The sequence below is a fragment of the Heptranchias perlo genome, chromosome 8 (assembly GCF_035084215.1).
Source record: "Heptranchias perlo isolate sHepPer1 chromosome 8, sHepPer1.hap1, whole genome shotgun sequence".
Lineage (NCBI taxonomy): Eukaryota > Metazoa > Chordata > Chondrichthyes > Hexanchiformes > Hexanchidae > Heptranchias > Heptranchias perlo.
In genome coordinates, this window is record NC_090332.1 from 92,321,873 (window position 1) to 92,344,053 (window position 22,181).

Below are 22,181 nucleotides of genomic sequence, written 5' to 3' on the forward strand. Positions count from 1 at the left end.
CTGCAGCTGCAGACGTGATTCCAGGATGGTATGTTGCCTCCCTGGTGACAGGGTCAAGGATGTCACTGAGCAGCTGCAAAATATTCTGAAGTGGGAGGGTGAACAGCCAGAGGTCATGGTCCATATTGGTATCAACGACATAGGTAGAAAGAGGGATGAGGTCCTGCAGGCAAAGTTTAAGGAACTAGGAAAGAAATTAATGAGCAGGACCTCAAAGGTAGTCATCTCCGAATTACTCCAAGTGGCATGTGCTAGTGAGTATAGAAATAGGAGGATCGAGCAGATGAATGTGTGGCTGGAGAGATGGTGCAGGAGGGAGGGCTTTAGATTCCTGGGGCATTGGGACCGGTTCTGGGGGACATGAGACCTGTACAAGCCGGACGGGTTGCACCTCAACAGGGATGGGACCAATATCCTCGTGGGGAGGTTTGCTAGTGCTTTTGGGGAGAGTTTAAACTAGCTTGGCACGGGGATGGGAACCTGAGAGCAGAGGGAGAGAAGCAGAGCTGAAACTGGAAAAAAAAAATTAGTGAGTGAGTTTGGAAGGCAGAGGAAACAAAGGTTAGAAAATAGACAACATAAGAGTTTGGCAGTGCTAAATGCAATAAAGTTCAATGCAAGGAGTCTAGTGAATAAGACAGATGAGCTAAGGGCACAGATAGACATGTGGAAGTATGATATCTTAGCTATTACTGAAACATGGCTTAAAGAGGAGCAGGAATGGCAGCTCAACATTCCTGGTTACTGGGTTTTCAGACGAGATAGAGAGGGGGATAGCTATCACCCTCTGTTTTAATTTGGCCTGAAATTTGATCAAATACTATCCATCATGAGTTTCTAAATAGAATATTCCATTGCCTCCGGCATTTTGGCAAGACGTTACTCGAATAAGGATGTCAGGGGGGTTTTCCCTGAACTATTCACCCACCTGAACAGAATATGCTTTAGAAAGACAGAATCTTTTCTCATGATGATTGAGGCCACGACTCCTTCTGGCTTCATGTATGTAAAAGAATTAGAAACTTGTGCATGTGTTTTCTGCTTTGAGGATTGTGCAAAATCCCAATATGATAGAAAATCCATCTTCATCCATGAGTGCTGCAAGAGGATACATGAAAAGTGGCTCAGGTTGGCATGGAAACCTGGCTTCCAACCTTCTCACCCCCCAACCCCGGCCATCTTCTCTTGACAAACTAGCTAAGTTGAAAACACACTGTTGGGGGAATCCTAGGGCTAAGTCCATGTCATTAGCCACAGGGCAGCTGTTGTCGGCAGAAAAACTTGGTACTTGAATAGGCTACCTGATTTTCATTAACCAAGCACAAACCTCATTCCCAGTGATTGCAGAAGACTGGACACCAGAGACAAAGCCTGCTTTTAGTGATTCCAGCAATACAGATGTTGCTGTTGAAAAAAAGAGTTGATGAGTGATGCTGGCAGTGAGTTTCTGAGTGAAGCAGTGGCCTTGGTTCTAATGAACTGAATTGAATTAACACGATATGCCTGCACATCTTTCAGTGGTGGTGTAAAAGGATTGGATGTCTGTCCCTGTTAAACGTTGAAAGCTTCAGGATCTTTTGCTTTGTGCACAGTCTTAAAGCTGTCAAAAACTTGCAGTTGACATTTTTGAGTAATCATTAGAGGCTGAATTGCTGAAACTGATTTTTCTTTTGCTGGAAAGTTGTAAAATAAGACTGCATAATTTGTTCCTGGTGCAGTGATGATGAGCACACACTGATTTTTCTTCTGTGTGGCAGTACAATTGGTGGTCATTCATCGGGATGGTGAAAATGAATCTTTGTGAATTAGTCTTTACTGTGCTAACTGTAAATGTCAACTATATTTAAATGTTTTTATATATTGCAATAGATGTGAACTTTTTCTGTCCTCTCTCCAGGATTTGTAGGTTACTCGTTTTAATGATTTGTAGTGTGTGATATATTTTGATAGTTTTTCATGCTAGAACCCCCAAAAACAAAATTTAAAAATTTTTTTGAATTCAACAGAAAGAGGCGGAAAAGCTGAATTGAAAGATTTTGAACGGTCACTGGGTTAGTCACTGGCCTTAGACAACTGAGCCTGCGTCAAAACCCAGCCCAGACTGATGTGATTGAAGTCTTTTCTATCTGTTGTCTATACAGGTTGTATGTGAATTGAGATTGGGCAGTCAGAATCCAGTACTTAATAAGTATGGGCCCACAGCACCAAACTGACTTCCAGACAGGGGTGGAAGACACTCAGTTTGCAGTGTTGTTCAAGGAGAAATATCATGTGGGTACAGTGGAGGGGTGGAGACAAGAGAGAAAAAGTTCTTTAGAGGTCGGGATAGAGTGAGGAAGCTTCAATCTTCATCTAACTTGTATTATATCTGACCCTGGGTGTGCTGATGCTGACACTAGGTGTCTAAAATGGAGTGTTCCAATCCCCAGTACTTACTTACCCCACCTTTAATGAACATAAATTTCACACAAGTACCAAAAGGTTTCAGCTTAGTATTAAAGAGGAGACTTTCTCATGAAAAGTTGTTTGGCAAACTTTCCTTATGTCACCCTGACCTAAAGCCAAACGCATCACTTATGCAAGATGACTAAAAGCTTTGCAGGGGCTGGGGAGGGACAGTTTGCCAAACACTGGCAAACTGGTTTTGCATGTGTTCAGTTGGAGCTGCTCTCTAAAGCTTGAACAATTACCCCTGGGGAGAAATAATGACGGCTAAGTGTATTTTTATTATGATTGATTTAATTCTGATTGTTTACTGGAACCTAACGACATAACGTGGCACCTTTTGATTCAGGTTGGCCCAGATGGAGAGAACAAACGGCTCCCTGCTCACAGACAGTAGCTCAACCACAGGAAGTGTGTAAGTATTTTGAATAATTAGAAGTGGAAAAAGTGGCACAAAATATGATTTATATTGATTACCACTTAAAATGCTCTGCCGTTCAAACTATTGATTTTCGAGTAATAGATAAGGAACACGACATTAAATTACTGAATAAAGTTTATGCTTTTAAACTGTAATTGAATCAATAAGCTGAATTTATTCAGTTTGCTCTGGCAGGTAGGACAAGGACAGATGACATCTATTAACAGTTATACAGACATAAAGTAGATTGTTTTTGCATGACAGGAAAGTTGTAAAATAAGACTGCATAATTTGTTCCTGGTGCAGTGATGATGAGCACACACTGATTCAACAGTACTGTCAGACGCTGGGAAGAGAGTCACCTATAAGTCAGCCCCAGAGTCCTGTGCAGATCCTCAAGTCGGTGGAGAAAGAGGAGCGGGGCGAGCTAGAATGCATCATTGCCGACCTTGAAGAGGAGCAAAGGTGAACACATTTTATTGTTGTGATGTTTTTTAATGATATTGAATTTTCCTCCATCCTCTGATGGTGCTCACTCATTCTGTGGTACAGTTCCCTTGACCCTACAAGTGACCAATATTCAGACACGAGCTTGGACCAGTGATGTCTAAAATGTCCCCCCATCACTCCGAGCCCCACCAATCTGGCCCTCAAAGCCCAGACAACTCAGCCCTGTTTGTAGTTATTTGCATTCACCCCTCCCTATCTCTGCAACCTCCCCCTCCCCCCCCCCCCCCCCCCCCCCCGGCCGAACACTCCATTCCTCTGACTCTGGCCTCATGTGGATCCTCCCTCCCTTCTTCCCACCATTGGTGGTCATGCTTTCAGCTGCCTACTCTGGAATTCCCTACCTTAGCCCCTCCCAATGCCTTTCCTCCTCCCTCTCCTCCTTTAAGGCCCTCTTTAAAACTCTTTAAAATTCATCTTGTCAACCAAGCTTTTGGTCACCCCTCTTAATTATCTCCTCTATTAGCTCAGCATCGATTTTTCCTTGTGTCGCTATGAAGTGCCTTGGGATGTTTTTTCTATGTTAAAGGCGCTATCTAAATGCCGGTTGTTCAGATAGTGACCACAGAACAGATTGGAGATTGAACCTGGAACGGCCTGTTAGGTGTGGCTCAGTTTCACCCTAGACACACGCTTAAGCTACTGAACCATCAGAGAAGTTTTCTAATCATTGATCTAACGTGAGATGGGACCTTACTTGATACGAAGTTATGCTGAAAATAACTCAAAGAAAAATGCAACATTTCAGTAGAAACTCTTCTGCCAAGTAAAACCATCATTTTACATTGTACATTTTAATTGCTTGACATAACATTTAAGCAGAGGACACTTCTACTCCTGTGTTGGTCACTATTTTGCAGGTAGGTAACCTGATTCTATTTCCCAGACAACATTTACTCAAGACCTGACAACAGAACGAACACCGAGGAGGGAGCTTCCCTCTGCTTCACTTCAGATTCAATTTGGGCCTTCACACCCGATTTACACTCCAACTTTAGCATCTATGCAAAGCAGCTTTGGCTCTACACCGATATGAAACTTACAGAATGTGATTGCACCATAATCACTTTCTTTACACGGGCATAAAATGTTTGTGTTCCTGCTCTAGGATCATCTTTTTTTGTTTTTGCCCATCAAAGGTAGGGATAATTTGCTAAAAGAGAATATATTCTTTTCACTTGCATCAAGTTAGCTGAAGCGAATCGCAGGCCAAATGCATCAAAGTTTCCCTACATTACCCTAATATAGCTCAACTTCTGCCTTTGAAGAGCGCTCCTAATGCATCTGAGTGACTTTTTCACAGTCCACTCAGTGTAATTGCCTAATTAGCGGGAATAGCATTCTGCACTCCAGATGGTGTCAAAATGCACAAACTCCCCAAAGTTCACTGCAGCTACTCACTACCTAATTCTACCTTGTTGTTGGTGGTGGGTGAAAATGAGTACACTATTAAAGGGTAGTTTGTGTTCTGGGCTGGCATCCACAAAGGCCTAGTCCATGAGACAGCTGTCACTCTTTTCACTTAGGACCCTTAAAATGTGAAAAAAAGACTTTCATCTCATCTGTGTGGAATGGAATGGAAACCAAGTCCCGGAAGTGATAGGAAGCCATTTTGAACCTCTTGCTCCACCTCAGTCTTCCAATGCATTTGTTTTTCATTCAAAGTAATTGTGAGGGCTAAGGGAAATTTTTCTCAAACTCATTTAAAAAAAAATTAATTCACCTTCAAGGCTGCCATTGGTTATTCAATGTGTCGCTGTCAACTGTGAAACAACTCTGTATCATTAGAGTCATAGACATAGAGTCATAGAGTTATACAGCACGAATAGAGGCCCTTCGGCCCATCGTGTCCGCGCCGGCCATCAAGCCCTGTCTACTCTAATCCCATATTCCAGCATTTGGTCCGTAGCCTTGTATGCTATGGCATTTCAAGTGCTCATCCAAATGCTTCTTGAATGTTGTGAGGGTTCCTGCCTCCACAACCCTTTCAGGCAGTGAGTTCCAGACTCCAACCACCCTCTGGGTGAAAAAGTTCTTTCTCAAATCCCCTCTAAACCTCCCGCCTTTTACCTTGAATCTATGTCCCCTTGTTATAGAACCCTCAACGAAGGGAAAAAGCTCCTTAGTATCCATCCTATCTGTGCCCCTCATAATTTTGTACACCTCAATCATGTCCCCCCTCAGCCTCCTCTGCTCCAAGGAAAACAAACCCAATCTTCCCAGTCTCTCTTCATAGCTGAAGCGCTCCAGCCCTGGTAACATCCTGGTGAATCTCCTCTGCACCCTCTCCAAAGCGATCACATCCTTCCTGTAGTGTATATACTTATAAAACATCTTAGGATTTTCCTTTATTTTGCTCGCCAGTGTTATTTCATGGCCCCTCCTTGATCTCCTAATTTCTTTTTTAAGTATTCCCCTGCACTTTTTGTACTCCTCTAGGGCTTCCTCCGTCTTTAGCCTTTTGTATCTGCCAAAAGCCCTCCTTTTTTTCTTAATCCATTCTCGTATATCCCCTGACATCCAAGGTTCCCTGGAGTTCTTGGAACCACCCTTGACCTTTACGGGAACATGTTGCCATTGTATGGTCTCAATCTCCCTTCTGAAAGACTCCCATTGCTCCGATGCGGATTTTCCTACAAGCAGCTGATCCCAGTCCATTAAACGTAGTACCTGCAGAGAATACGATCAGAGTCATTTAGCTGGATTTAGATAAAGAGAAACTGTTCCCATTGGCGGAAGGGTCAAGAACCAGAGGGCACAGATTTATGGTGATTGGCAAAAGAACCAAAGGCAACATGAGGAAAAGCTTTTTTACACAGCGAGTAATTATGACCTGGAATGTGCTGCCTGAAAGGGTGGTGGAAGCAGATTCAATCGTGGCTTTCAAAAAGGAATTGGATAAATACTTGAAGGGAAAAAATTTGCAGGGCTACAGGGAAAGAGCGGGGGAATAGGACTAACTGGATTGCTCTTACAAAGAGCCGGCACGGGCTCAATGGGCCGAATGGCCTCTTTCTGTGCTGTAACCATTATATGATTCTATAGTCGGTTAGCTGGGTTTCTTACAGCATTGCAAGTCAAAATGTCCATGCAATGTATCTGTTAACATCTTCCAGATTTGTAATTGGACAAGTTTCCTTTTGTTTTTATAATGTTCTAGTCAGCACAGTTGCATGGCTTAACTCCTTTCTGGCAAAGCTGAGTGTTGGTTTGTACAGACCTTTGCACCTGCATGTCAATTTTTTTTTGAGTTGTTGGAAAGCAGATTGTAGTTCCATTAGAATGACCTTTAAATAATTGACAAAATAAGCTTAAAAGACATCTGCAATTGAGTGTCGCTGCAAAGAGTTTGCAAAATATTGCAATTCATTAGTAAAAAGGGATAAGATGAGGACTTTTTAAAAACATGCAGTTTATTACACTGTAACAGAAACTGCTGCTGTTAGAATTGAAGCATTGTTTTTAAGTTATACATTTATAAGTATTTGGCCGTGTAAAATCAGCAGCTACAGACAATCCAAGCAAAACATATTGAGGCTTACTTGCAATAATTAACTGGAATCAATAATAAACTAAAAAGAATATAATTAAATGCTGTACTACAATCTGGAAACAAAATATACTTACATAATGTTTTTGAAGTGATACAAGATGTGTTGCAGCAGTTGCTGTCGGTGCGCGGCTGGTCATACTCATCCTCATTTTGATTGTACTCGGTGTGCTGTCCTTTACAATTAGACTCAATAAATCGGTTACTCGCTCCAGTTTAAATGGGATTTTATGTCTTTACAACAAATGTTGCTTCCTCCATAGCAGCTACACCATCCATATCTGTGCTGTTTTCCGATTCTGCACGTTTCCACTTTGTCTTCAGTTAAATATTGAGCATCTAGGATGCTTCATTAAAGGGATATATTCTGCACTTCATTACATACTTTTTTTACAGCCTTTAATTGCTACCTCAGTAGTTTCTTACTCCTCTGGTCAACATACTTTACTTATGTTTCTTTTTTAAGCCAAACTGGTTGCTATGGCATGTTTTATGTCCTGTCTCTTTCCTTCTGCAACTCTCTCCCAACAATTAAGAACACTGGTTCACTAGTGGACTTATGTCATACTCCCATGACATCAGTGCTTTCTAATTGTGTGATTTATTGTTGCTGGGAACACTTTGGACCACTGACAAGTTACCATCTTGCTCTGCCGCTGCCTTCATGCCAAGTGATGGCCACCAAGCTGGTGGTCTCTCTGCTGAGTGATTGTACTAAGGCATTTAGCCACAAGCAAGATATTGCGAGCACCAAGACTGGGACTGGGACTGGGCCTGAGTGACTGCTGCTAGGAAAGGCAAACAGCAAATGAAGTGGACAATGATTTTCTTGCCTTTGCAGCCAATGCCATAAAGTAATTGAAGCTAGAGCCTTGAGGCTGCATATCTGCAAAGCAGAGTCCTGTTAGGGTAACTCCAAAGGGAAGGGGGACTTTCAGATGAAAGCAGCGTGTCCTTAAAGCTGTACTTTAAGCTCCCTCGGGGCAATTGAGAGATGCTGCAAAGGTTGTGAAGTTAGGAGGATCAGTAGAAGGATGAAACTGGTTCAGTGTAATATTATGGCTTTGTAAAAATCAAGTGGGGTTTTCAAAGGTAGTGATTAGAAAACAAAAGGGGCCTCTGTCCCAATTATCCATTCATATCAGCACTGGAGGGTTCCAGTGAATGCCAATTTGAGCTTAAACACACAGAGCTGTGGCAAAGGACGCTATGATCTTTCTCATCTCTCAACAATGAATGCAAAGCCCAAGTGCAAAATTATGCTTGTTGTACATAACGTGTGTCCAAACAATCCTTCTCATGATCAGCACTCCTCAGCATGTGATGGAATGGCAATGTGGAAGATCCTGGACCAAGCTGTGAGCTAATTTGGTGAAGAGAGGATGTTGCTCAGCACCATGGAGAGAGAATCAGTTTCATAGTTAGAGCTTAATACATGAGAACTTGGGTTAAGCAATTGGTGATGAGCAGGCCTGCCACACGGCATTGCATTTTGACGTCTAAGGTATCCAGGTGGCTGGCTTGTCATAAGCTTACCTGTATAGATGCTTTGGCCCTGCTGAAAACATGAACAGCTGAGAAAACTGAGGCTGGGATGAAAGCTGCTGGGAGGCATTGCCTGGAGGCTGTGTATGTGATCACGAACTCACAAGTCCAAGGTTCAATGCCTACCTTAATTAGATTGCAGAAAGGCAAGCATTTGCTGTTGAAGCTCTGAATCTGAAATTGGTTAACCACCATTCGAAGTGGTATAATGTGTGTCTGTGGTCTGGTCAGCAGGATGATGGCAATGCACATACATGTTCCATGGTGAGCTGTTCTGCTCACCATGCTGCTTGGAGTAGTTCCTAGTGCTTGCTGTGTGCTTTAGCTCAAACTCATGCTTGTCAGTTAGTCAATAATCAACAGTGCCCCTTGGAGTGATGCAGACCTATCTAGATCTGGTATTGAATCGTCCCGTGTGCTGCAAAGGATTGATTTAGTTCCAATCTCCCAGTACCAGGCATGGAATAAACTTGACTCCACTTACAATCCCCCCTTCCTGCCCTTGAAGGAGGATAGTTGTTAGTTGGTCATTAGTCCCTGTTTAATCTTGCATCAGTCTCTTAGCCACTAGATTTTCTATCCATTAACTATGATGGGCTGAAAAATTAGCCCACATCAAAACAGTTTTTAAATTAAATCAAATTGGTTTCCAGTGTTGGTAGTCTTGATATTAATCTTCAGTTCAAACACCTCAATTATTGTATTTACTATCTGGGTACTTTGATGTCGGTGTAATTTTTATGCAGTTAATGCAGTGCAATCAATACAACTAAACAAAGTTCATAGTGAGTGCATAGAATTAGCAGAATCCAAGAATGGAAAATGGTGTAGGTACAGTTAAGTCGAATCTAAAACAGATTCTCAACACTACTGACCCCATTTAAAAAAAAACTCTAGGAAATTAATTATAACTGAGCTCAAAATGTATGTAATCACCGTATAGAAAGTCAAGTAAGGAGGCTTGAAAATAAATCGTGGAACAAGAAAAGGCTATGCTTTACTAATCTACTGGAATCCTTTGCTAAACTACCTGAAAGCTATTCAGCGGATATAATTTACTTGGATTTTAGAAGACATTTGATGAAGTTCGACATGTGAGGCCTTTTACAGAAAGTTAAGGCTTATGAATTCAATTGCAAATTACTTCACTGAATTTAAAATTAGCTTGGTAATAAGAAGCAGAAGGGGCACTGTTGATTATTGACTAACTGACAAGCATGAGTTTGAGCTAAAGCACACAGCAAGCACTAGGAACTACTCCAAGCAGCATGGTGAGCAGAACAGCTCACCATGGAACATGTATGTGCATTGCCATCATCCTGCTGACCAGACCACAGACACAGACCAGATGCAGTCTACCCTGTTATGGATTATACCCTAAACATTTACTCTCGAGGGAAAATTCTGCAGAAATATTCCCTCATCCCCAAAGATAGTCAAATGAAATACAAGGATATTTAACTATTCCCACATCCATGGCTGGCAACTCTCCATGGACAAACAGTATATCTATAACCATACATTTATCTGCATTAAAAACTACCTGCTATTCTGTGTGCATCTATTTAATTAGTTCAGACCGCTCTGCTGCTTTCCTCTCATACTTTTTAACTTATAACGTGTAGCTTGATATCATCAGCAAATGTAATAACACAGAAAATATTCTTTTCCAAACCATTTATGAATTTGTGTGTGAATAGTAGGGGGCCTGTATGGAACTCCACTAGTTGATGCCTCGAGACAGAGATATTTTCCATTTATCATCACCTTCTGCTTCTTATTACCAAGCTAATTTTAAATTCAGTGAAGTAATTTGCAATTGAATTCATAAGCCTTAACTTTCTGTAAAAGGCCTCACATGTCGAACTTCATCAAATGTCTTCTAAAATCCAAGTAAATTATATCCGCTGAATAGCTTTCAGGTAGTTTAGCAAAGGATTCCAGTAGATTAGTAAAGCATAGCCTTTTGTTTTCAAATCAATACTGACTGCTCCTTATAAATTCTTTAGATGAGAATTGATATATCCCTTATAATGATCTCAAACATTTCCTCACTACTGATATTAGGCTAACTATTCCTTAATTCCAGCTCCATGCCTCACACTTGTTTTGAAGATACCAAGGTAAAGTTTGCTCTCTTCCGGCCCTCAGGTACAGCTCAAGTTTTTTTGCAGCTTCTAAAAATATTAACCAGTGCTTTAACTATTTTTCTCACTCATTTCCTTGATGATTCAGGCATATATCCCATCTCACCCAACCACCTTGTTGGAGACACTTACTTAATTGAGTCCCTTTTTTTAAATAACACATGTTCAGCTGAGTTGTAGATTGGCTGGATCCAATTGCTGCTGTCCATGCATTCAGTGACACTAAGTGCGATTCTCAACAGACCTGAATAAACAATCTGATTAATAGATGCGTATAATAAATAAATAAATTAAAGAAATACAAAGAACGCAGATATTTTTAGATCTGTTGAGTCTGCAAATGTACACTTTTCTGCCCATTCCAACTAGCAATTAGTTAAAACAAAATTATACTCAATAGAATCATTCTCTGATTAATTAACTGAGCAGTTCTTGTAGCTTCTGTAGTGTCACATGTAACTGATTCTTGAAGTGGCTCAGAAGCATTCAGTGATTTCGTGATTCAAAGTGATGCTGAAATATAGTACAGTTTCATAGTTGACTAGCAGCAATACAGGTTTTCAAAATGGAGCATGGTGAGCTTTTGAGTTTTTTTTTAATTATTTGTTCTTGGAATCTGGGTGACGTTGGCAAGGCCGCAATTATTGCCCATATCTAGTTGTTCTGGTCCTTCTTGAGCCACGGCAGTTCTTGTGATGTTTCTGTTAATTTGCATCTCTCTAAAATTGCTAATACTTTTTTGTAGTTTTAATAGTTTTTTGATGAGGTAACAGAGAGGGTAGATGAGGGCAGTACAGTGGTGTGGTGTATATGGACTTTCAAAAGGCGTTTGATAAAGTACCGCATGGTAGGCTTGTCATCAAGATTGTGGCCCATCGAATAAAGGGGGCAGTAGAAACGTGGATACAGAATTGGCTAAGTGACAGAAAACAGAGAGTCGTGGTGAACGGTTGTTTTTCGGACTGGAGGAAGGTGTACAGTGGTGTTTCCCAGTGGTCGGTGCTGGGATCACTGCTTTTCTTGATATATATTAATGACTTGGACCTGGGTATACAGGGCACAATTTCAAAATTTGCAGATGACATATAACTTGGAAGGGTAGTGAACATTGAGGAGGATAGTGATAGACTTCAAGAGGATATAGACAGGCTGGTGGCATGGGCGGACACGTGGCAGATGAAATTTAAAGCAGAAAAATGCAAAGTGATACATTTCGGTAGGAAGAATGAAGAGAGACAATATAAACTAGAGGGCACAATTCTAAAAGGGGTACAGGAACAGAGATATCTGGGGGTATATGCACAAATCGTTGAAGGTGGCAGGGTAGTTTGAGAAAGCGGTTAAGAAATCATATGGGATCCTGGGCTTTATAAATAGAGGTATAGAGTAAAAGCAAGGAAGTCATGGTGAACCTTTATGAAACACTGGTTTGGCCACAACTGGAGTATAGTGTCCAGTTCAGGGCACTGCACTTTAGGAAAGATGTGAAGGCTTAGAGAGGTTGCAGTAGAGATTTACTGGAATGATTCCAGGGATGAGGGACTTTAGTTACGTGAATAGTCTGGAGAAGCTGGGGTTGTTCTCCTTGGAACAGAGAAGGTTGTAAGATTTGTTAGAGGTATTCAAAATCATGAAGGGTCTAGACAGAGTAGATAGAAAGAAACTGTTCCCATTGGCAGAAGGGTCAAGAACCAGAGGGCATAGATTTAAGGTGAGTGGCAAAAGAACCAAAGGTGACATGAGGAAAAACTTTTTTACACAGCGAGTGGTTAGAATCTGGAATGCACTGCCAGTGGGGGTGGTAGAGGCAGATTCAATCATAGCCTTCAAAAAGGAACTGGATAAGTACTTGAAAGTTAAAAAAAATTGCAGGGCTATGGTGATAGGGTGGGGGAGTGAGACTAGTTGGATTACATAGAAACATAGAAAATAGGAGCAAGAGTAGGCCATTCGGCCCTTTGGGCCTGCTTCGCCACTCAAAATGATCATGGCTGATCGTCTAACTCTGTTCCTGCTTTTTCCCCATATCCCTTGAGCCCTTTAGCATTAAGAAATATATCTATCTCCTTGAATACATCTAATGACTTGGCCTCCACTGCCTTCTGTGGTAGAGAATTCCACAGGTTCATCAACCTCTGAGTGAAGGTATTTCTTCTCATCTCGGTTCTAAATGGCATACCCCGTATCCTGAGACTGTGACCCCTGGTTCTGGACTCCCCAGCCATCGGGAACATCCTCCCTGCGTCTAGTCCTGTTAGAATTTTATATGTTTCGATGAGATCACCTCTCATTCTTCTAAACTCTAGTGAATATAGGCCTAGTCGACCCAATCTCTCTTCATACATCAGTCCTGCCATCCCAGGAATCATTCTGGTAAACCTTCGTTGCACTCCCTCCATGGCAAGGACATCCTTCCTCAGATAAGGAGACCAAAACTGCACACAATACTCCAGATGTGGTCTCACCAAGGCCCTGTATAACTGCAGTAAGACATCCCTGCTCCTGTACTCAAATCCTCTTGCAATGAAAGCCAACATACCATTCGCTTTCCTAACTGCTTGCTGCATCTGAATGCTCGCTTTCAGCAACTGGTGTACAAGGACACCCAGGTCTCATTGCACCTCCCCTTTTCCCTCCTTGAAAGTGGAGTCACAGGCGGATAGGGTGGTGAAGAAGGCATTCAGCATGCTTGGTTTCATTGGTCAGAACATTGAATACAGGAGTTGGGATGTCTTGTTGAAGTTGTACAAGACATTAGTAAGGCCACACTTGGAATACTGTGTACAGTTCTGGTCACCCTATTATAGAAAGGATATTATTAAACTAGAAAGAGTGCAGAAAAGATTTACTAGGATGCTACCGGGACTTGATGGTTTGACTTATAGGGAGAGGTTGGATAGAATGAGACTTTTTTCCCTGGAGAGTAGGAGGTTTAGGGGTGGTCTTATAGAAATCTATAAAATAATGAGGGGCATAGATAAGGTAGATAGTCAAAATCTTTTCCCAAAGGTAGGGGAGTCTATAACGAGGGGGCATAGATTAGAGGGGAGAGATACAAAAGGGTCCAGAGGGGCAATTTTTTCACTCAAAGGGTGGTGAGTGTCTGGAACGAGCTGCCAGAGGCAGTAGTAGAGGCGGGTACAATTTTGTCTTTTAAAAAGCATTTGGACAGTTACATGGGTAAGATGGGTATAGAGGGATATGGGCCAAGTGCAGGCAACTGGGACTAGCTTAGTGGTATAAACTGGGCGACATGGACATGTTGGGCCGAAGGGCCTGTTTCCATGTTGTAAACTTCTATGATTCTATTATAATTTCCCCCATTTCTGACTGTAAGGGACCTATTTTGTCTTCACTAATCTTTTTCTCTTGACATATTTATAGGAGCTTTTACAGTCAGTTTTTATGTTCCCTGCTAGTTTACTCTCATACTCTATTTTTTCCCCTCTTAATCAATCTCTTTGTCCTCCTTTGCTGAATTCTGAACTGCTCCCAATCCTCAGGCTTGCCGCTTTTTCGGGCAATTTTAATTGCTCTTGCGTAGAGCCGGCGCGGACTCGATGGGCCAAATGCCCTCCTTCCGTGCTGTAACCTTTCTATGATTCTGATCTATGATTCTAAGTTTCTTTTTTCTTTCACTCAATACTGATTCAACCAATCTTGTTATACATTTTCTCATTCATATGATGGGTCAGTCTCTGGTTTAGATGTATTTGTCTAGCCAATGACCTTGTTCGTCTCATGCAGGTATTTGTGTTGCATCATTTCATTTTAACTCCATCTTCAAGTTACGCTCTTAGTGCTTTTCTGATTCATACAAGTATTAATTTTAATTGTTATCCATGTGATTGTTTTAAGGGGGGAAAAAATCTCTTTTAAAAAATAGTTGGATATTTGTACATTTCTATGAACTGATTGGATGTCAATTACTTGGATGTTGTTTTGCATCACCAATATTATAGTCGAGTGTTTGAATGTATAATACATTATATAAGGGTGAATTTTGCAAATTCGCACTACCTGCATAGCTTTGCATGAGGGGAAATTTAAGCATGATGCTTAGAATGGCTTGCGTGATTTTCTATCCCTAATAGACAGAAAATCGTATGTGCCACCCTGATCACTGCCTCTGAATTCCTGATCCACACTCCCCTCACTGGAATCTCTGCTGGGAGCGCACGTTCATAAAATCTACCCAATGATCTTTCTATCTGCAATAAAAATGGAAGTAGTAACAGGGCACTTAGAAAATCATAATATGATTAGGCAGAGTCAACATGGTTTTATGAAAGGGAAATCGTGTTTGACAAATCTATTGAGAGTTTTTTGAGGACAGATAAAGGGGAACCAGTGGATGTAGTATATTTGGATTTGCAAAAGGCATTCGATAAGGTGCCCACAAAAGGTTGTTGCACAAAATAAGTGCTCTTAGGGTTGGGGGTAATATATTAGCATGGATAGGGGATTGGTTAACGGACAGAAAACAGAATAGGAATAAACGGGTCATTCTCAGGTTGTCAGGCTATAACTAGTGGAGTGCCGCAAGGATCAGTGCTTGGGCCTCAGCTATTTACAATCTATATTAATGACTTAAATGAAGGGACTGAGTGTAATGTATCCAAGTTTGCTGGCAATAGAAAGATAGGTGGGTAAGTAAGCTTTGAGGAGGTTTTGTACACTAACTCAGATCCATATTTTATGAATTTAGTACTGATGAATGTGTCCATTGCTTCTGAAAAAAAATATGTTGTGTGAGGTGATGGAAATTTTGAAAGCCTGTCAAAGATTAAATATTTGGGATATGAATCAAAAATTAAGTTATGGTTTTGGCCCAATAATATTAAATTATGTAACTAATTGAGATTTTGCCCTTCGAAGCATTCTTATACATTTGACAACTTAATTGTTCACCATCTACAAAGGCTCTGCTTCTTTTCTACTGATCTGGATGTCACATTACTATCCTGATGACCTTGAGCATCTTGTTAATCAACCTATGCATATTTCTGATCATCCCAGTAATTCTGCTAGTTTCCTAGATATCTTGCTCACCTCCTGGGTGCTGTTATGCTACAGCTACCAGTCCCACACTAGAATCTTTTATGGTGTGATACTCAGCTGGCAGACCTGAGTTATGCTGCTGACCTTTTCTTGCACTGTCACAGTGTCAATGGAGCTATTCTTTGTGTGTTTGCACCTCTCCCCAAATGACTAACTTCCAGTGTTAAGAGAGTGGATGGACCATCTGCTTTCTCATAGCATTAAAAAAAAATGGAAAAAGTAGGGTTATGAAGGTCCCAGGAGCTGCAGTGTACCACCTTGGCACTTTTAAAATCTGGTTTCATATTCCAAAGAGTGTGAGAGTACTCGCTGGAGAGATGGTTTCACACCACTCGCTTTATGTGGTTGCTGTCTCTTCAGCTGTACTGCCACTTTTGAGTCAATGCAGACCTGAAACAGTTTCACATCAATGTGGCAGTATAACTGCTGTCTTGCACTATATGTGTCCTCACTGGTGGGTTCTTCCACCCACTGTCTCATATCTGCTAGTTACAGAATATCCTGAAACTAATCACACTCAGTAAATCAGTTCACAGGGATGGACTTTGAGTAATATTTGCTGCTTTTACCATTCTGATCCTCCTGTTTGTGCCAGTAAAGTAATCGGTGCTCCAGGTGGGATGAAGTGTTTCATTACCTCAAACTTTACCTTCCATCGGGCCTTATTAAAAATTCTGCCCAGCACACCTGGCATCTTGATCAGTCTGAATCATCTGAGCCAAATTGAGTTTTTCTTGTAACTTCTGTAAGACCACTGTTGGAGCTTCTGGCTATAGCTTTATTAACAAGTGTTAACTGCCATCTTCCTGCCAAACCCCCTCCCCCCACCAAATCTTTTAACATCTGTGAATCTTCCATTGCACTCCTCTTCTGTCCTGACAGTGCAGTTGCCAATTCTCCCCAGGGAAAAGCTAACCTTGTTGGCTCATTTTTTTCCTCCGCCTCTGTTGATCTTGATAAATAATCTCCCCCATTCGACTATTATGTCCAGCATCAAATTTTATTACCAGTCAGTCTTGTCTGATCTTCCAGTCTCTGGACTTTGAGAATTGTTTTGGTCAAGGTATGCTATGGCACTTGAAATGCCATTGCATACAAGGCTACGGACCAAATGCTGGAATATGGGATTAGAGTAGACAGGGCTGATGGCCGGCGCGGACACGATGGGCCGAAGGGCCTCTATCCGTGCTGTATAACTCTATGACTCTATGACTCTAAGGTGTGTATCTCTGAACTTCTGACACCCAAATTGGATGAACCAGAACTTTGTCCAATTGAACATTTGGAAGACCAAAGCTATGTTTTTTCCATCTCCCTGAAAAGCTCTGTTTTTTACCCCCAATTTCATCTGTTCTCCAGCAGCTTGCTCAGGTTGATTTAGACAGTTGCCCATCCTTGGTGTCCTGTTTGAACCTTGAGATCGGGTTCAAACCCCATATCCTATCCATCGTCTAGACAGCTCAATTCCTCACCATCACCTGTCTCCATCCTTATTTATCTCCGTTCCACCGCTGCTGAAACGCTTATCCACACTCCTGAAACCTCCAAATTTAACTTCTCCAACGGCACCCTTGCTGGCTCATGCTATACCTACACAAACTCCAACTTGTCCAAAACTCATTTCCTTCCGACCCCCATAAGCTGCCCCACACACCCAACACCCTTGCTCTTGCTGAACTCCATTTGCTGCCTGTCCCCAACCCATTGAATTTCAAAATCCTTGTCCTTCCTTTACAAATCCTTCCATAGCCTCACTTTGTCCTACCTGTGCAATCTCCTATAGCCCTGTGTCCCAACCCATTCCCATCAGTCCTCTGGCATCTGTGCTTCCCTCTCCTCTACACCATTTGTAGCAATATGTTCAGCCACCTTGGCCCTAATCGCTGGAACTCACTTCCTAAATCCCTCCTCCTTGCCATTTTGCTCTACTCTTTCAAAATTCTCAAAACCTGCCTCTTCGACCATGTTTTCAGTTATCTCTTCTAACTTTCCTGCTACTGTTAAGTGTCTGCTTCTCCTCTGTAAAGTATCGCTAGATGCTTCATTAAATGCAAGTTGTTAGTGCCCTTTGCTATCTCATCAATCTGTCTTGCTCTCAGTCCAATTTTTTTCTCCGTGGAAGTTTTGACTGTGTTCATTATATCTCTAAGAAAGGTGATCCATTTTAATATTTTTCTGTGGGCCCAAGGCTAAATGCAGCCCACAAAGACAAAATGCTTAGACCTTCCACTCTACATTCTGAAATGATTTTTTATTTCACTCCATGTTTTTGCTCTTGTCTGTTTGGACAGCGGGCAGCGTTAATGATTCCAGGCAATCTCTTCAAGACAAGATGGCGGCAGTATTGTCTTAAACCTCTTTAGAATGTATCTGCCCTGCGGTTTTATGGTACAGGAGCTCCCGAGTTCAAACACAAATGATTTCATAGGCACACAACTTTACACAGTCTATGAAGATATCTGTTACTCACAATTAGCAGCAAAATGATGTATAGCAACTCAGATGACCTAAATGAGCATAGAATACCAGAAAAATAAGAAATATAGCATTCAGATGAAGGAAATAGTAAGCAATGAGCCGATTGATTTTATCACTTCGGGTTAGTTCCCCTTTAATCAGATGCTGTCTTTGGTTGCTAGAGAGGGAAATGCTGAGCATCATTATCATCAGAATAACATTTCCGTTACATGTCTCAATCTAATTTGCATCACTGAATCAAAGTTTTGGCAAACCACTTTAGTTTTGTGCTTGATAATTATTCTGTTAAGGCCGTGCCACTTTCAGGAGTCCAGTTGTCTGTTTGTAGCAATAGTGACCTCTGTCACTCCTGTTAAAAGTGCCCCTGGTGAGCCCTAGAGGGAGGAATAGAGATGTGATGGTTGATACAGCCTGCTACAGATTATCACAATGATTTGGAAATGTACGATAACCCTGCATTGACCCAAGAGGGGAGGAGTGTACAAATGACTTAATATGTTTAAATAGCTTTGGCAAAACAAATATGATCATCATTCTTTCATTACTATAACATACACACACATTTCAGTGTGCGTTCGTTTTAATGAAAGCTAACTCAAATAATAGATTTTAAAGCCAAGTCATATTGGTTTTAATAGCCAGCTCATCAAGAATGGATTGTAGTATTCGGGCCCAGGAAGGTGTGTATGTGGCCATTCTGAACCTTAGCAAGACACCATTGTAGATCTTGGCAGCAATGTTTGTACAGGTGATTAAAGTAATATATTTCTTCAAACCAACCAATAAGCATTACACGGACCGAATTGTAAGTGGAAACAGACACTTTATCCATCTATGTCCAAGGATTTGTTTAGATAACCTGATAACTTTAATTAGAGATGGGTCTGTCTCCTAATCTGCACAAGCTTATTTTCAAAAGTTATAAATATTCATTACAGCTAATTCTCATTAAGAACCTATTCTCCTTCAGTTGTAATACTTCATTAGAATGGTTGCTACCTGTTGAGTTTACATCGAGATACATCAAAACCACAGCTTGGAAAAAACCTTTTGGCCCAATTGGTCTATTCTGGCATTAATGCTTCACACGGGCTTCCTCCCTCTCTACTTCATATAACCCTATCAGGATATCCTTCTATTCCTTTCTCCCTCGTGTACTTATCTAGCTTCCCCTTAAATGCATCGATGCTATTCGCGTCAACTACTCTGTGTGGCAGTGCGTTCCACATTCCTACCACTCTTCGGGTAAAGAAGTTTCTCCTGAATTCCCTATTGAATTTATTAACAACTATTTTATATTTATGACCTTCAGTTTTGGACACCCCCACAAGTGGAAACATTTTCTCTACATCTACCCTATCATTCCCTTAAAGACCTTTATCAGGTCACCCCTCAGACTTCTCTTTTCTGGAGAAAAGAGCCCCAGCGTGTTCGACCTTTCATGATAAGGATATCCTCTCTGTGAATGTTTTTGCACTCTCTCCAATGCCTCCCGATCCTTTCTATAATATGGGGACCAGAACTGTGCACAAATGCACTGGATACAGCAAAGGCTATGGGCCCCGACAACATCCCGGCTGTAGTGCTGAAGACTTGTGCTCCAGAACTAGCTGCGCTTCTAGCCAAGCTGTTCCAGTACAACTACAACACTGGCATCTACCCGACAATGTGGAAAATTGCCCAGGTATGTCCTGTCCACAAAAAGCAGGACAAATCCAATCCGGCCAATTACCGTCCCATCAGTCTATTCTCAATCATCAGCAAAGTGATGGAAGGTGTCGTCGACAGTGCTTTCAAGCGGCACTTACTCACCAATAACCTGCTCACCGATGCTCAGTTTGGGGTCCGCCAGGACTACTCGGCTCCAAACATGGACAAAAGAGCTGAATTCCAGAGGTGAGGTGAGAGTGACTGCCCTTGACATCAAGGCAGCATTTGACCGAGCGTGGCACCAAGGAGCCCTAGTAAAATTGAAGTCAATGGGAATCAGGGGGAAAACTCTCCAGTGGCTGGAGTCATACCGAGCACAAAGGAAGATGGCAGTGGTTGTTGGTGGCCAATCATCTCAGCCCCAGGACACTGCTGCAGGAGTTCCTCAAGGCAGTGTCCTAGGCCCAACCATCTTCAGCTGCTTCATCAATGACTTTCCCTCCAACATAAGGTCAGAAATGGGGATTTTGCTGATGATTGCACAGTGTTCAATTCCATTCGCAACCCCTCAGATAATGAAGCAGTCCGAGCCCGCATGCAGCAAGACCTGGACAACATCCAGGCTTGGGCTCATAAGTGGCAAGTAACATTTGCGCCAGACAAGTTCCAGGCAATGACCATCTCCAACGAGAGAGAGTCTAACCACCTCCCCTTGACATTCAACGGCATTACCATCGCCGCATCCCCCACCATCAACATCCTGGGAGTCACCATTGACCAGAAACTTAACTGGACCAGCCAGATAAATACTGTGGCTACAAGAGCAGGTCAGAGGCTGGGTATTCTGCGGCGAGTGACTCACCTCCTGACTCCCAAAGCCTTTCCACCATCTACAAGGCACAAGTCAGGAGTGTGATGGAATACTCTCCACTTGCCTGGATGAGTGCAGCACCAACAACACTCAAGAAGCTCGACACCGTCCAGGACAAAGCAGCCTGCTTGATTGGCACCCTTTCCATCCACCTAAACATTCACTCCCTTCACCACCGGTGCACAGTGGCTGCAGTGTGTACCATCCACAGGATGCACTGCAGCAACTCGGCAAGGCTTCTTCAACAGCACCTCCTAAACCTGCGACCTCTACCACCTAGAAGGACAAGAGCAGCGGGTACATGGGAACAACACCACCTGCACGTTCCCCTCCAAGTCACACACCATCCCGACTTGGAAATATATCACCGTTCCTTCATCATCGCTGGGTCAAAATCCTGGAACTCCCTTCCTAACAGCCCTGTGGGAGAACCTTCACCACACGGACTGCAGCGGTTCAAGAAGGCGGCTCACCACCCCCTTCTCAAGGGCAATTAGGGATGGGCAATAAATGCCGGCCTCGCCAGCGACACCCACATCCCATGAACGAATAAAAAAAAATACTCTTTGTGGTCTAACCAAGGTTCCACACAAGTTTAACATAATTTCTTTGCTTTTCAATTCTAACCATCTAGAAATGAACCCCAGTGCTTAATTTGCCTTTTTATAGCCTTATTACTCTGCGTTGCTACTTTTAGTGATTTGTGTATCTGTACCTCTAGATCCCTTTACTCCTCTATCCCATTTAGATTCTTATGATCCAAGCAGTATGTGGCCTCCTTATTCTTCCTACCAAAGTGCACCACCTCCAATTTATCTATATTGAAATTCATTTGCCATTACATGCCAATTCTGCAAGTTTATTAATGTCCTCTTACATTTTGAAGCATTCTTCCTTTGTGTAACTATCTTCCCCAAATTTGGTATAAAAACAGAAAATGCTGGAAATACTCAGCAAGTCAGGCAGCATCTGTAGAAAAAGAAACAGTGTTAACGTTTGAGTTCGATGACCCTTCGTCAGAACTGGAAGAAGTTGAAGATCAAACAGTTTTTAAGCAAGTACAGGGCCAGGGAAAGGGGGGGAGAAAGGGGAGGGGAGGGAAGAACAAAAGGGAAGGTCTGTGATAGGGTGCAGGGCAGGAGTGATTAAATGACAAAAGGGATGATAGTGCAAGGCAAAGAATGTGATAATGGGACAAGTAAAGAAACAAAAGATGTGTCTAGAAGATCTGTAAATGGCAACATCAGAACCATTAGCAGCACCTGCTGACCGAAAAAAATGGGAGTAGTGGTTATGATCTGAAGTTACTGAAATCAGTGTTGAGTCCAGAAGGTTGTCAAGTGCCTAATCGAAAGATGAGGTGCTGTTCCTCGAGCTTCCGTTGAGCTTTGAGGCCGAGGACAGAGAGGTCGGAGTGGGATGGGGAATTAAAATGGTTTGCGACTGGCAGGTCAGGGTCACGCTTGCGGACAGAGTGGAGGTGTTCAGCAAAGCGATCACCCAGTC

At 42.2% G+C, this 22,181-nt stretch overlaps 1 protein-coding gene across 1 annotated transcript in view; it reads left to right on the forward strand.

Annotated features, from left to right (window-relative positions):
* The window catches only part of utrn (utrophin), a 664,298-nt gene that overhangs the window by 589,707 nt on the left and 52,410 nt on the right, over positions 1-22,181 (forward strand). Inside the window, exons 72-73 of the mRNA XM_067989572.1 lie at positions 2,795-2,860; positions 3,173-3,331. Coding sequence (XP_067845673.1) covers positions 2,795-2,860; positions 3,173-3,331 — 225 coding nt within the window. The remainder of the gene's footprint in view (positions 1-2,794; positions 2,861-3,172; positions 3,332-22,181) is intronic.